The sequence below is a fragment of the Corvus hawaiiensis genome, chromosome 24 (assembly GCF_020740725.1).
Source record: "Corvus hawaiiensis isolate bCorHaw1 chromosome 24, bCorHaw1.pri.cur, whole genome shotgun sequence".
In the NCBI taxonomy this organism is placed as follows: Eukaryota; Metazoa; Chordata; class Aves; order Passeriformes; family Corvidae; genus Corvus; species Corvus hawaiiensis.
In genome coordinates, this window is record NC_063236.1 from 1,218,745 (window position 1) to 1,232,899 (window position 14,155).

The 14,155-nt window shown below is 67.0% G+C and overlaps 2 protein-coding genes across 6 annotated transcripts in view; one reads left to right on the forward strand and one right to left on the reverse strand.

Annotated features, from left to right (window-relative positions):
• Positions 1 to 23: 23 nt before the first annotated feature.
• On the reverse strand, positions 24 to 13,733 carry STAT6 (signal transducer and activator of transcription 6). Of its 4 annotated transcripts, none has more exons than XM_048327480.1 (20): positions 13,642 to 13,733; positions 6,496 to 6,625; positions 6,251 to 6,389; positions 4,647 to 4,730; positions 4,257 to 4,561; positions 4,011 to 4,142; positions 3,712 to 3,900; positions 3,556 to 3,643; positions 3,332 to 3,454; positions 3,112 to 3,204; positions 2,774 to 2,980; positions 2,603 to 2,697; positions 2,372 to 2,508; positions 2,119 to 2,265; positions 1,865 to 1,934; positions 1,481 to 1,609; positions 1,288 to 1,392; positions 1,107 to 1,187; positions 741 to 887; positions 24 to 664 (listed from the first exon to the last, which is right to left on the reverse strand). In XM_048327480.1, exons 2-20 carry the CDS (start codon positions 6,609 to 6,611, stop codon positions 484 to 486), a joined length of 2,568 nt encoding a protein of 855 aa, XP_048183437.1. In that variant the 5' UTR covers positions 6,612 to 6,625; positions 13,642 to 13,733; the 3' UTR covers positions 24 to 483. The 4 variants fall into 4 exon arrangements, with proteins under 4 accessions (XP_048183437.1, XP_048183434.1, XP_048183435.1 ...); XM_048327477.1 differs by lacking the exon at positions 13,642 to 13,733 and adding an exon at positions 10,019 to 10,135; XM_048327478.1 differs by lacking the exon at positions 13,642 to 13,733 and adding an exon at positions 7,414 to 7,679.
• The window catches only part of LRP1 (LDL receptor related protein 1), a 79,049-nt gene continuing 77,868 nt past the window's right edge, over positions 12,975 to 14,155 (forward strand). For both annotated transcript variants that reach the window (XM_048327418.1, XM_048327419.1), the window contains exon 1: positions 12,975 to 13,081. In XM_048327418.1, coding sequence (XP_048183375.1) covers positions 13,009 to 13,081 — 73 coding nt within the window. In that variant the 5' untranslated portion in view covers positions 12,975 to 13,008. The remainder of the gene's footprint in view (positions 13,082 to 14,155) is intronic.

Here is a 14,155-nt window from a genome sequence, read left to right on the forward strand (position 1 = left end):
CTGCCCCCTGCTCCAGCTTGGAGGGGGGGAGGGGGTGAGGAGCAGCTCAAAACCCCAAAGCAAGCGCTGACTGCGGGGGTGCGAGGGGGCCGTGTCCCCCTCCATGGGGGTCCCGGTGTCTACCCCCGCCGGGCACCGGGCTGGCACCTCCGCCCCGGCGCCGTTCGCGCTGCCGCCTCCCGCCCCCGCGGTGACTCATCCCGGCGGCGTGGGCTGGGGGCACCGCGTGCGGCTGCCGGTGCCCCCCACGCAGGACGGGGCCCCTGCGCCTGCACCCCCTCACCCGCGGACCCCCGGCAGCGGCGGGGGCGGGCAGCAATGCAAGGGGGGGGGCGGGGGTTACCCCAAATCCCCCCAACCCCACCTTTCCCAGTTGGAGTTTCCACCCCTGCACGAGTCCTATCAAGTCCGTGAACCCAGACAAGGCTGGGAGGGAGTGGGGGGGTCCCAGTCCGATGTCCCGCCTCCCCCCCGGTAGCCCCCTCACGCGTGTCCCGGCCGGATGCTGTCATCCCACCGCGCCTCCCCCAGCCCCCAGCAGGATGGGCTGGAATTGGGGTACCCGCTGTGCTGCGGGAGGGGCGCGAAGGGGGGCAACAGGGGCACATCCTGCAGGAACTGCTCCAACTCTGAGCCCGGTGACTGCTCCATGCTGGGTGACATCCTGGGGACAGAGGCAGCAGGATGACTGGGGGGGATTGGGAGGGGGTTTCCCTCTGCTGACCCCTCCCCGTGCTTACCACCGCGGGGAGCTCTGCAGCGGCCCATCCTCCACGGCCGGGAACGGGGGCAGCTCGGGCATCTCCTCATCCCGCGGCTCCACAGAGGGACCCCCGGGCAGCAGCTGCGAGACCTCCCCGGGCATGTACTGGTTGGGCATGAAGGGTCTGGAGGGAGAAAGAATGGTGTAGAATGGTGTAGAAAGGCATTGGGGGGGCACGGCTTGGTTTTGTGGGGCTGGTGTGGGGCTCCTCCAGGGAGCACCAGCAGGGCAGAGCACTGGGAGCACTGGTCAGCTGGGGATGGCTGCTCCAGGTCTGGGGTGGGAGGGGGAAAAGGGGTGCAGGGCAGGGTGGCCCCCCTTCCACCTGTGTGCCAGGTCTTACCCGGGGGTCCTGAAGGCAGGTTCCTGGCAGTGGGACAACGAGGGGTCCATGGCCAGGGGCGACGAGAGAATCGGTGATGGGCTGTGGGGAGGGGGAGCACTCAGAGAGGGGGGAACACCCCCTGACCCTGCTGGGGGGCAGAGGGGTGCCCACCCTGCCCCCCACCCTGCCCTGCTCCTACCTGTGGAAGGGGGAGCTGAGCCTGTCGGGGACCATCATGTTCATGTTGCTCTCAACCGTGGGGTAGCCCGTGGGGATGGGCTGGGGGCAGAATGGAGTGGGGGGGCTGCAGTGCACACACACACACAGAGGTTCAGATTGAGGGGGGGACTCTGCCACAGCCCCCACCCCCCACCCCACAGCAGGGCACTCACCAGATGGGGGGCAGCACTGGCTGCAGACTCTCAGGGTGCAGCTCTGGCTGCAGCATGGGGGGCAGGCTGAACACCTGCACCTGGGGGGCCTCGGGGGGGGCCCCCATGGTGCTTGGAGGCTGCTGGTCCCTGCAAAAGCACATGGTCCCCATCAGCACGCCAGGTCCAGGCTCTGAAGGGGGACATGTGCCGGTGGGTGCTCGGGGGTAGGGTGGTAGGTGCACAGACGGGCCCCAGCGCAGCTCGGGGGGCCCACAGGGGACTCTTCACTCACCAGCACAGCTCTGTTTTTCCCAGTCAGGGATTTCCCTGCCCTGGGGGATGCTCAGGCCGGCCAGGGGTCTGTGCAAACCCTGGCCCACGTGCACACAGCCTCGCACCCACCTTTCGCTTTCCACCGTCATCTTGATGGCAGTGGAGACGTAACCCCGGACGTCCTTGCCTGTCTGCTCTTCTGCTCAGGGAGGAGAAGCATCCATGAGCCACCACCTCCCACCACCGTGCCCTGCCAACCCTCTTTGCCACCACCCCCGCAAACCCTGGGGCCACCTGGGTGAGACCCAAGACACCTCCCACGGCATTGCTGGGGTGCAGAGAGGCAGCACAGCCCAGGGCCCATCCTGGACCCCTCCACTCACTGTTGTAGTGACTCCCAAACGCCTGATCCTTGGGGATGTTGGGGTACAGATTGCGGAGCTGCCCCAGGTCCCGGATCCGGTCGCCGAGGGAGCGGATGGACAAATCCTTGGCAGAGAAGGGCTGGATGTTTTCCACCTGGCTGGAGCCTGAGCGAGGGAAGACATGTCACGGGATTCCAGTGCTGGTTCCTGTAACACCCCACAGCTGTTGGCAACAAGGGCCCCCCCTGCACAGCCTCTGACCCCATCTCACCGTCCTTGCCCCGGATGACGTAAGCGATGGTGACGCCTCCAATCTCGGAGTCGCTGAAGCGGAGCAGGAAGGTCCCGTCTGGCTCCGCGCTCAGCAGTTTGCACACGTACTGCTTGCTGATGAAGCCCATAATGAGCCTGGAGGGGTGGACAGGTAGGGAAGAGGGATCAGGATCACCCAGGGTGATGGGGTGGGATCAGGACTCCCAAAGCTCAGCCCCGGGGCACCCACCTGTCTGACCAGTAACTTTTGAGGCATCTCTTGGTGAGGTCCAGGACTCCATCAAACCACTGCCAGAAGGTGAATCCCCGGCCAGGGAGGATCTCCTGAGGCAGAGAGAGGCCATGAGGTTCCCCATGGCCACGCTGGCTCCTGCCCACCCTGGCCAGCCCTCCCAGTCACCTTGTTGAACTGGGCCCAGGAGACGTGGCGGCTCTGGAAGTCCTCGAACCTGGCGCTGTGATCATTGAAGATCTTCTGGGCCAGGAAGAAGTAGTGCTCCTTGAGGAGCCCCTTGGTGGTCTGCACCTCTGCCATGAACTTCAGGTTCAGGGTGTCACACATCTTCTCCCAGGGCACCCGCTCGGCCACCACGAAGGGCATCCGGTCCTGTGGGCAGGGGGTCATCAGGACAGGATGCTCACCCTTGGACTCCTGCTCCAGCCTGCACTGTTGCCCCCCCCTCCAGAGCCCACCCAGCCCCAGGTTCCAGCTCCTTCCCTCTGGCTCCTGGCACTCACAATCTCGGAGAAGGCGTTATCCCACAGCACGGTGGCTTTGGCGTTGTTGTCCTGGTTCCCATGGACGATGACCACGATGGGCAGAGACAGGACCTGGGGGCAGAGAGTGGCCCTGAGCCAAGTGTGGTGGCTGCCCTGGGACTGTCCCAGCCCAGCACAGGTGTCCCACAGGGGAAGGCTCAGCACATCCAGCCCCATCCCATGGCAGAGGAGCTGGTACCTGGAGTTGGATGGAGATGTTGCTGGGGGTCAAGGCCACATTGGTGCTGAATAGGACGGCGCATTTCTCCTCCGTCACCGACTCGGAGCCCTTCCGCTCGCAGCGCTTGATCTTCTTCAGCAGCTGGGGAGGGAAAGCTGAGCATCCCCAGCCTTGGAACTCCCAAAAACCCAACGGAGACCCCAGCAGAGCCCCCAGCCCGGCCCCTCACTGGTGGCACTCACCACGTTCTTGAAGTTGGCACAGCAGGTCCCGCTGGTGGGGTTGGTCTCCAGGGCCACCATGTTGTGCATGATCTCCCCCGTGCTCTCGCTGGGCAGAGGAGGGGGTCAGGGGGGCACGGCAGTGGGGAAGCCCCCCCCCTCACCTCCACTGCTCACCTGAGGGTGTTGCTGTAGTTGCTGAGCTCCAGCTCCCGTGCCTGTTTCTCCGTCACCATGTCAGCCCTCACCACGTAGGGCTTGGGCGCTGCCTTCAGCAGCTGCGGGCCCAGCAGGAACCGGACGCTTGCCTGGAACTTGGTCTGGGTCTTCAGCACCTGTGGGGGCTGCTTCTCCACCAGGAAGGAGCTGAGGGACAAAGGGACACCATGGCACTTAGCACAGCACCTGCCAGCTCTGCCACCAGCCCCTGCAGACCCACCTCAACCCTTGGCCACCACAGCCCCCCAGCCTGTTACCTCTTGACCAGGCTGGACAACACCTCGTTCAAGCGCTCCAGGAGCCGGGGCAGCAGCTCAGGCCCCAGCTCTGTGCTCGCTGCCATCACCTGCTGCTGCAGCTGGAAGTAAACCTCGACCAGCTTCTCACACCTGGGGAAAGGGGGACCCTCAGCACCCCACCATCACTCACCTGGAGCCCCTCGGGCCAGTGCAGGGAGTAGGGGGTTGCTCAGAGTCCCCCAGCCCCACCCTGTGCCCCCCCACCTCTTCTGCAGTGGTGCCAGGTTCTCCTCGAAGATGGCCCCATTCCCTGCCAGCTGCTGTTGTCTCTTCCAGATCTGAATCCTCTTCAGGACCTGCTGTTTGGCCACCTCCAGCTCCTTCACAGCCTCCAGGGTGAGGGTGGGCAGTTCCCTGGGGGCTGTGGAGCTCTCCACGGCCCCGTCCCGCCCCGGCCCCTCTTCCCGGAGTGCCTGGATCTCACGGACTCGATGCTGCAGCCGCTGCAGCCCCAGGCTGAACTTCAGCTCCTCCTGCCGCCGGTGGAAGCTGAGGGGCAGGTGGCGGTCCTGGGGCAGAGCAGAGCGGGGTCAGTGGGGGCTGCTGCCAGTCCTGCACCTCGGGGTGCCCGGGAGGGGGGCAGGGACCACCCACCCGTTTGAGCACAGCCGCCTTCTCGCCCTCCAGGATGGCTCTCATGACAGCCACCAGCCGCAGCGGGTCGTGGCGGAAGGTGTTCTGGGGGGACACAAATGGGGGGTGTCGGGGGGGGGGCAGGACACGTGCCCCCTGTTCCTGGCCCCCTCCCACCCAAGCCCCTTCCCACAGCACCTGGCCAAGGCAATTCGGGGGTTCCACAACCACCACAGAGCTGATTTCCAGCTTTTAAACCTCTTTAAATGGCGCACAGAATCATGGAATATCTGGAGGTGGAGGGACCATCAGGATCATCGGCTCCAACTCCATTTTTTTGTATAAAAAGTAGAAGAATCCACTTCAAATTGGGAAAAAAAAAAAATTCCAAACCAAAAAAGAATTCTCCATTCCCGTGAGCATTTCCTCCAGCCTGACACCTGGGGGAGACTCTCCCAGCTGCCCTGGGCGGATCAATGCTTTCCTCTGAAAACAGGGAGGGGAATTCCCCGCTGGCTCCGTTCCTGTGTCCCATGCCAGCTCCTCCGGCCTTCACGCATTTCCCAAATTAGCTACTTCCCAAAACAGCAGCAAAACACCATGGGGGGAATGGCTGATGACGCACTTGGTGGGTTCCTGTGCCGGTGGGAGCTCCACTTCGAGGGGCTGGATGCAGCCCTGTGGGCTCTTCCAGGGAAAATGTGGGATTCAGGGGGTGAGAGGCCCAGGTTTGGCTCCCAGCCCTGTGGTTGCCCAACCTGGGGGTGACCTGGCTCCCACCACCCACGGCAGCAGCGAGAACAGGGAACACCCCAGATGGGCGTGGAGAAATGAGGATTTGGTGGTCCGGGATGAGGGATGGATGGAGGGAGGAGGGAACACAGATAGGCTGCTCTGCTTCAACATTTTAAATAATAAAAAATCCCTAAGCTGAAACATCTGCTCGTTTCCTACAGCAAAAAGCAACAGTCTTGTTTTGGAAAGTCACTCTGCTCCCCAGAAGTTGTGAGTAAAGCTGATCCCTTCCCAAATGTTGGATATTAAAAAGGTCTGTTACCAAAAAAGCAGAGTTTTCAACCAGAATGGGGCTCTGGGAGTGAGCCCTGCTCAGCCCTGGTGCTCTGAGCTTTGCTGGCCAGAGGGTTGGGAAAGGGACAGAGCAATTCCAACAGCCTTGATAAGAGAAAGGTCCCCAAAAACGAAACCTAGAGCTCACGGCAGGAGGAAATGCAGCCCCACATGGCCTGGGGAAAGGAGAAATCAAACAGCCGAGCAGAAAATGGGGAACATCTGGTGAGACAGCCCCCAGGTGCCAACAGCTGGGGGTGAGTGGGGCCACGGGGGCTGAGGGGCTCAGGAGGGTCCCCATGGGACTGTTTGAGGGGGGATGTGGCAGCTCCCTGTGGGCCACTGGGCTGCAGAGCCTGGGATACAAACAAACCCCTCTGTCCTCTGTAACACCCCCAAAACCCAGCTGCTGAGTCTGCTCATTGCCCACAAGGCTGGAAAGGGGTGTCACACAGGGACCATCCTAAGGCATCGAGCCCTTCCAGCATAAAATAATCAAGTTTTCCTGGGAACTGGCTGCGATCCCAGCGTGACCCAGCCCCAGGGTCCCCGCGCACCTCGATGCCGCTGACTTGCTGCAGGATCTGGCACTGCTGCCCGTCGCTGCTGGCAGCGCTGCGGAGTTTCTCCAGCATGTCTGACAGCATCCTGCTGGCCATGTTGGTGCAGAAGGTGTCAGAGCCATTGATGAACTCCCTGGAGAGGGGAGAAGTTGGGAGAATGGGCATGGATCCCCCACCCTCCCCTGTGTGACCCCCCCGCCTCGTGCTGCTCTGGGGAGGAAGGGTCCCGGGAGACTCACCAGGGCTGGTTCTCCAGCCACTCGGCCAGGAGACAGCGCAGGCTCCGGGGAAACTCCGTGGAGAGGCTACTGAACTCCTCCGGTGGCATGTGGGACACCAGGTTCCAGAGGGACATCTTGGAACAGTCACCTGTAAACAAAAAGGAGAGGAGATGAGGGCAGGGCCAATGGAGCAGCCCCCAGCCCAACCCTGGCAGGGCTGAGGACCAAGAGCCTCTCACGGAGGGGGCAAGAGCTGCTGCTTGTCCCTTCCTGTCTGAACCTGCTGCTCCACTGGGCTGGGGCTGCTGGGGAGGAGAAGGAATGGGAAGCTTGATTCAGGATCAGCCTCTTGGGCAATCCTGGGCGGGCTGGCAGCCCACTTTGTGCCTCACTTTCCCGTGTCTCCGGGGAATCCCTGCTCCTTCTGCCATGGGTGTCACACAAGGACACTCAGAGGGGCAGGCAAGTGCTGCTAGACTTGGCACAGGAGAGCTGGGAGAGCCGGAAGACTGTGGAAACCCCTGGGAGTGGGAGAAGTGTGAACTCCCCCGAGCTTGGTGAGGCCGTTCTGCTGGGGTGATCCCAGTGAGGTGGCTCGGCTGCCCCCCAAACTTCCTCAGGTGTCCCCTGCAAGGAGGGCCCCTTCCCCAGCTGCCCCTCACGCTTGGTGGGCTCCAGAGATCACGGAAAGCAAGAAGAGGACTGGAATGAGGCGCTAGATAGGGAACTCCACCTGGAACGCCTGGGCTGGGGGCTCACGGCCCCACCACACCCCAAGGCGGACGTCAGAACCCCAACATTCCCAGCCCGTCCCCTCAGCAGTGCCCGCGCCTCTTCCCGACAGCTCCCGCCCTTCCTCCCCCCACGCTCGCTCCCTCAGGCCTCGCCGCAGCCCCGTGGGCCCGGCCGGCCAGCGGGGTCCCCATACACACACACCTCGCTGCCGGTTCCGCCGGCCCCACCCGGGGCCAAGGCCCGATCCCGCGGCGGATCCCGCAGCGCCGGCGTCTCACGGCCCAGCCGAGGGGCCGGGGCACCGGCGGGACCCCCGGGCCGGCCCGTCCGCCCGGGCCTGGCTCGCCGTGCCCTCAGGCGAGCGGGGGGACGCGGAGCCGCGTCACGTCCCGTGTCCCCGCGGGCAGCGCGTTCCCCACGGGCCTGGGCCGCGCGGAGCCGCCGAAGGCGCAGGGCGGAGGTGGAGCTGAGGCGCTCCGAGAGCCCTGCGAGGGGAAGGAAGCCGGCGTCACTGGGCAACGTCGCAGCCGGAGCAAACAAACGCCTGCGGCCTGCAGCGAGCAGCCCCAGGGAGCGGCGGGTGCACCCCGGGGTGCTCCGCGTCCCATGGGAGCAGCCCTCACGGAGCTCCGTGTGCCGCCACTCCAGTGAGGAACCAACCATGGTGGCTGGAGGCTGACGCCTTCCAGAAATGCGTTTGCTTTCGACTCCATGCCTGCCCGGAGCAAACAGATCCGGGTGATACACTGCAGTGAACGGCCCAGGGGATGAGGTTATGCCGGAGGGGTCAATGCCCGGTGGGAGATGGACCCAGCAATTCTGGGAATGCTGCTGGGCTTCTCCCCACAGTCCCGGGGGGATCTTGGCAGGAGGGAAAAACAGCCTCTCCTTTTGCCAGCCTCCAGGTTAATCCCTATCCTCCTCCCCTATTAAACCTGTATTTCTGCTCAGCCCTGGGAGGCAGCTGCTGGCTGGAAGCCCTGGAGTGTAAGCCTTAAGCCAGGCATGCCTGGATCTGCTGAGAGTCTGCAGGAGAAGCTGCACTGCTCCCTCCTCCCACTGCCCAGGAGGAGCTCGATGGGGGGAACATTCCTGTCCCATCCTGGCATCAGTCACAGCAGTTCCTACAGCCCAGCTGTGCCCAGTTTCCTTCCCATCCTAATTTCCATGTTTCCTTCTTCTTCTCCTTCTGCAGTAGAGCTTTTCCTCAGTTCCCTCCTGGGGGCAACATCCCATGGGGACCCTCCTCCAGGTCATCTGGGGGAGCCGAGGTCGCAGGGGCACAGCTGCGTTGTGGCTGGGGAAACCGGCTCGACACGGGGCAGGGTAGGGCACCCGGGGAGGGGGCACAGCCGCCCCCCGCCCACTGTCCCTCCCCAAACCCCCTCGACGCAGCCACTTTCTCTTCCTCCTCCACCCGACGGGCTTCGCCTCTTCGTGGGACTGGGGGTCTTCCGGGCGGGGAGGTGGTTCAGGACGAGCCCGGGCACGGGGGGTGGGGGGCTCAGGGACCCCCACACTCTCAGTACGGGCTTTGTGCTTCCTCACTGCAACAGGAAACCCTTTCCCCAAGCCGGAGCTGCCGTACACTCCCCGTCCCCTTCCCTGTCCCGAGGTGCCGTACATCCCACGGATGTTACTCATTAACCACCAGCCCTTCCTGGCAGCCAACCGCAGCCCCCCACTCTCGGGAGGGCTGTGCCGGGGGGACAGGGACGGACCCCAGCCCTGGCCATGTCCCCGCTGCCGTCTGCGATCTCGCAGCCTGGCGCAGGTGGGTCCCTCAGAGCACCGTCCTTATCCTGCGGGGCACCTCGGGGCACCGTCCTTATCCTGCCGACCGCTCGGCAGATTCCCCGGGGCTTTCGCAGGGACGCTCACGCTCGGTGGGCTCCAGAGATCACGAGACAGGGATCCAGAGATCAGGAGCAGGGACAGATGCTCCGAGGTTTTCCAAATGCTTGGGACACCCGGACTCCTCTCCGGCTCTGCCCTCGCGGGGAAGAGCCCGAGGGACATGGCTGCCTCTCAGCGTGCCTCAGTTTCCCTGGGGTGCTGGGGATGCCAGTGCTGCCAGCGTTCTCCAGCCGAGGCCAGGACATGGGACACAGTGGGACACCGGTGACAGTGCCACGGGGAGGACACCGCGGAGCCCACGTGTTTGGGAGGGGGGGCTGCCCACTGCTGACTGCGCTCGTCAGCGAGCGAAAGTTTCTCTGGTGTGTAGGAAGAGGAGCGGGGCCTTCCCCAGGAGACCCAACCCAGGATGAGTCACGGCTCGGGGAGTCCGCGCTGGAACTCGCTGTCCAGGTCCCACCGGCGGGACGGGGGAAGGGGTCTTCCTTTGCCCCACCCACCCCCCAAACAGCGGCATGCCAGGAGATCCGAGTTCCAGGAGAGCGGGGTGCCAGGCGAGGGGGTGCCAGGAGAGCGGGGTGCCATCCTCTGCACCCACCCAGCAGCGGGTGCTCTGGACTGCGAGTCGAGCTGGGCTGCGTTTCCATCTGCGCGGCCGATGCAGCCTCGGCGCCACCGGTCCCGGAGCCCCTTCCCCATCCCACCCCCAAGCACCCCAGTGAGGGGCTGACGGTCGCTCCGCTCCCCCTCAGAGGCCCCGCTCAGCCTGTCACACGTCGCACTGCCCACCGCCGGAGCAGGGAGGTGCCTCTGGACAGCCCCCCCGTCCCTGGGACACTCCGCAGAGCCCCGTCCCCCCCGGCTCCCAGCTCGGTGCCCCTGCCCGAGTTCCGGGCCGGGGCGGGAGGTGCCAAGCGGCGGCAGAGTCCCCGGCGCCGTCCCCCGTTACCTGGCGAGAGCAGCCGCGGGCGGGGGGCGGCCGGTCCGGCCGGTCCCCGCGGCCCCTCGTTCACTCCATAGCGGCGGCGGGCGCGGCCGGTCCCCGCGGCGGCCCTGCTCCGCCGGGAAGCGCCGAGCGCAGGAAGGGGGAGGAGACGTGCGAGCGGAGGGGTGGGAGGGCACCGGGACCGGGACCAGCTTCGGCAGGACCTGGGACTCCCGGACCGCTCCACCGAGGGGCTGCGGCACCCATCGGCTCCGCGCCTGCCCCATATCAGCCCCCCACCCACTGGTGACCTCACTCCTGCCCCGTATCTCCCCGTTCCCATCTCCCATCATGACCCCACTCTTACCCCATACCCCACTCGTGACCCCACATCTGCCGCATTCAGCGCCCACCCACCCACTGCTCCCGCCCACTTGTGCCCCTCCCTCCCATCTGGGACACCCACCCCTGACCCTACTCCTGCTCTAATCAGGTCCCTCTTCGCTGTCCTTCCAAGCCCCCGCCCATCCCCGTGGGTGCCCCCCGCCCATTCCCGCGGGTGCTCTCGCACCCGGGCAGACCCGGTTCCGTGGCCCCGCCGTTCCCGGGTACATCGGGCCGGGCCGTTGGTCCCGGACTGCACCTTCACCGCACGGTTTGAGCCCCCGTCCCCATCCTGGGGTCCGAGCCCGCGGCTGGTCCCGGGCTGTGTCCGCCTCTGCCTGCGTCCTCCGGTACCGAGCCGAGGACGAGAGCGGGGGCACTGAAAAAGGGTGCTCGTTGTTTGGGGGGGTTGCTGCTGCACGGGGGTACCCGCCCCGCCCCAGGGCGCTCCTAATGCCGCTCCGACCCCCGCGTCCACCGGAGCGGAGGGGCAGCACCGGGCAGGGCTGCCTCGGAGCCGCCAGGGGGCGCTGCCGCACCGCCGGTGCCTCCGGGGCGAACCGGGGGATCCGGGGCCGGGGCTGCCAGGGCTGGGGATGCGGTACCGGGGCTGGGGCAGGGCCGCGGAGTCCCCGCGCTCCCCCCGGCTCCTCCCGCCGTGGCGCTAGTGAACTCTCCGTGTTGCCATTTCGAGGATCAAACGCGCCCGGGAGCCCCGTGAGCGCGGTTGCTCCACGGCGTACTTGGACTTCCCGGGAGGCCGGACACCCACCGGGACTGTTTGGGACTGGGAAGGAGCTTCCCAGCCACGCTGAGCCTCCCCACGGCCCCGTCCAGGACGGTATCGAGTGGGGAGAGGGCTGTGGAGAGCTGGCCGGAACCAGGCGTGGGAGGAATCAGAATCGCACCCGCTCCGGCTCGTGTGCGACGTTTGGGGGCTCTGGGGGAAAGGGGGGGTACAGAGCCGGCCCCAGGAACCCCTCCAGCCCAGCGGGTTATGCCGTGTTTCTGCCACCCCGGCCCTTCTGAAGGGGCGGCATCCCGGGAACATCTGGACCTTCTCCCGAACATCTGGCTCCGCAGCAGCTCGAATCATGCCCCCGCCCCACTGCTGCTGCCTGACCGGGGTGGGGCGGGACAGGCGTGTGACATAATTTAAAAAAACATATGACATCACGCGGAGGGGTCGCATGGTGCCCGATGACGGTGCCGGCACCGTTGCCCATCTCCCTCCTCGGCCCCGGGCCCTCGCAGGCAGCGGTGTGGCCAATGGATGACGTCACGGCTCAGGCTCTGACGTCACGGTTCTCAGTCAAAGCTGGAGTTGGGTGAGTGATGGGCGGCCTTGCCGATGACGGGACCCCCATGATGGGGGTCCTCTGTTCCGGCTCCCCGGCCCTGAGCCCTGCTCCTGCACCCCCGCAGGGACGACTGGGGGGACAGCGAGGGTCCTGCTGCCCTGGGGGCTGGCGAGGGAGCCACTGCCCTGGGGGGACAGCGAGGGTCCCACTCCCCTCGGACATTGTGAGGGTCCTGCTGCCCTGGGGGAACGGTCAGGGTCCTGCTGCCCTTGGGGCTGGTGATGGTATTGCTGTCCTGGGAGAATGGCGAGGGTCCTGTTGCCTTTGGGGATCAAGTCCCACTGCCCTGGGGGGACAGTGAAGGTGCTGCAGCTCTGAGAGGATGGCGAGGGTCCCGCTGCCCTTGGGGATGATGAGGGTCCTGCTGCCTCGTCCGTCTCTGACCCACAGCCGGTACCGTGTGCCGGTAGAGGGGAGCTGAGCCGCCCCCGCACCTGGGGCGATTGGGGGCCACCACAGCAGGGACGGGCGGGGGGCTGGAGTGGCATCGCGGGCCGGTACTGCGTGTGGTACCCGTACCACACCGGCTCCGGCCCCGGTCCCCTGCCCGTGCCATACTGACACCGATACCGACACCGGCACCGGACCTCTGCCCGTACTATACTGACACCGACACTCCCACCCGACCTCTGCCCGTCCCATACTGACACTGATACCGGCACCGAACCCCTGCCCGTGCCATACTGACACCGATACCGATACCGGCACCGGACCCCTGCCTGTACATTATTGACACCGACACCAGACCCCTGCCCGGACCATACCGATACCGGCACCGACACCGGACCCCTGCCCTGACCCTGTCCCTGCCCACACCCACCGGGGGGCGCAGCCCCGGCACCGCACGCGCATGCGCGTAGGACCCCCCCCCCCCCAACGCCACGCGCGTGTCCCCCCCCACTCCCCGTTCCCGTCCGCGCGCGACGGCGGCGGCGGCTCGAGCCCGGTGACGTCAGGCGGGCGGCGGCGCGCGCTCCATCTCCCCCCCCCCCCCCCCAATCACCGCCCTCCCTCCGCCGCGGCGGCGGCGCGCGCAGACCCCCCCCCCCCCATCCTCCGCCGCCGCCACCCCCCCGGCCCCGCCGCCCCCCGGCCCCGCCGCCGCCGCCGCCCAGCCCGGAGGGTCCGCCCGCCCCCCGGCCCGGCCCGGCCCGGCCGCCGGCCCGCCCCCGCCCGCCCCCCGCGGATGTCGGTGCGCGGGCCCGGGACGCGCCGCCCCACGGGCAGCACGGCGTGAGGAGCCGCCGCCGCCGCCGCCGAGCCGCCGGCATGGGGCCACTGCTGGCCCTCGCCGGGAGCCTCCTGGCCCTGCTGGCCGCGCCCGCCGCCCGCGCCCTCGAAGGTGAGTCGGGGGGGCGGCGGGGCCGGACCCCCGCCGGGCGATACCGGCGGGGTGGGGGGGGGACACCGGCGGGGAGGGGGAGGCGCCGCAGCCGCGCGGCCCCGCAGCCGCTGTCGGGGGCGCGGGGCTCGGCCGGGCCGGGGAGGGGGCGGGGGGCGCCGCGCGTCCCCCCCCCACCCTCCCGCCGCCGCCGCCGCCGCCGCCGTGACAAAGCAGAGCGGGCGCAGCCCGGCCCCGCCGCGCCGTGGGGACACCGGAGGGACCGGGGAGCAGCGGGGGGCAGCGGGCCGGACTGGGGAGGCGCGTCCTCCCCGCACCCCTCCGCAGCGCGCGGTGCGCCCCCCGCCCCGTCCCCCCGCAGCCGCGGGGGCCGCTCGCTCGCGCTCCCCGTTTTCTCCTCTTTGCCCGTTCCCGTGGCTCCCACCCCCCCTCCATCCCATTTTCCTCTGGAATCCAAAGTTTTCCCCGCAGCCAAGCAGGAAAGTTGGAGCTCAGCACCGCTGCGGGAGCCGGGCCCGGGGGTCCCGGTGTCCCGGGGGTGCCTGGGGCCGGGGTCTCACCGGTCCCAGGGATGCCCGTGACAGCCCGGCCTCGCCCCACGCTCCCGGCTCTTGCATAACCGGGGCTGCTTCCCCCGGAGCCGCGACGCCCGGCTGCGGAGTTTGGCTGTGACCGGGCCTGGTGGCACTGGGAATGTGTTTAGCCAGCGACCGGGCTGTGCGTCCCCCCGTCCGTGTGTCCGTTTGTCCAGCCTCCCCCCATCCGTCCATCCAGCTCCCTGCCAGCCGCTCGTTCCCAAGCCGTGCACGTCGCGTTCCCGGCCCTTATTGATCTATTCAGTAAATACTTGAGCTCGTCAGCTCCATGGCCGGGCTGGGAATGTGCGAGGGGCCGCTCTTGGCAGCGCCGTGCTCCGCACTGGCAGCCGATCCAGCCGGGAACCGGCGGCCGTGGCGAAGTTCCTCGCAACGCCTGGACGCGCAGGGCTGTTTTTCCCTTTAAAAGCAGGGAAATGGGGGGGGTGTCTCGGCTTTCCTGTTACGGATTCCCCTCTGTCCGTGTGGGAATGGCCTG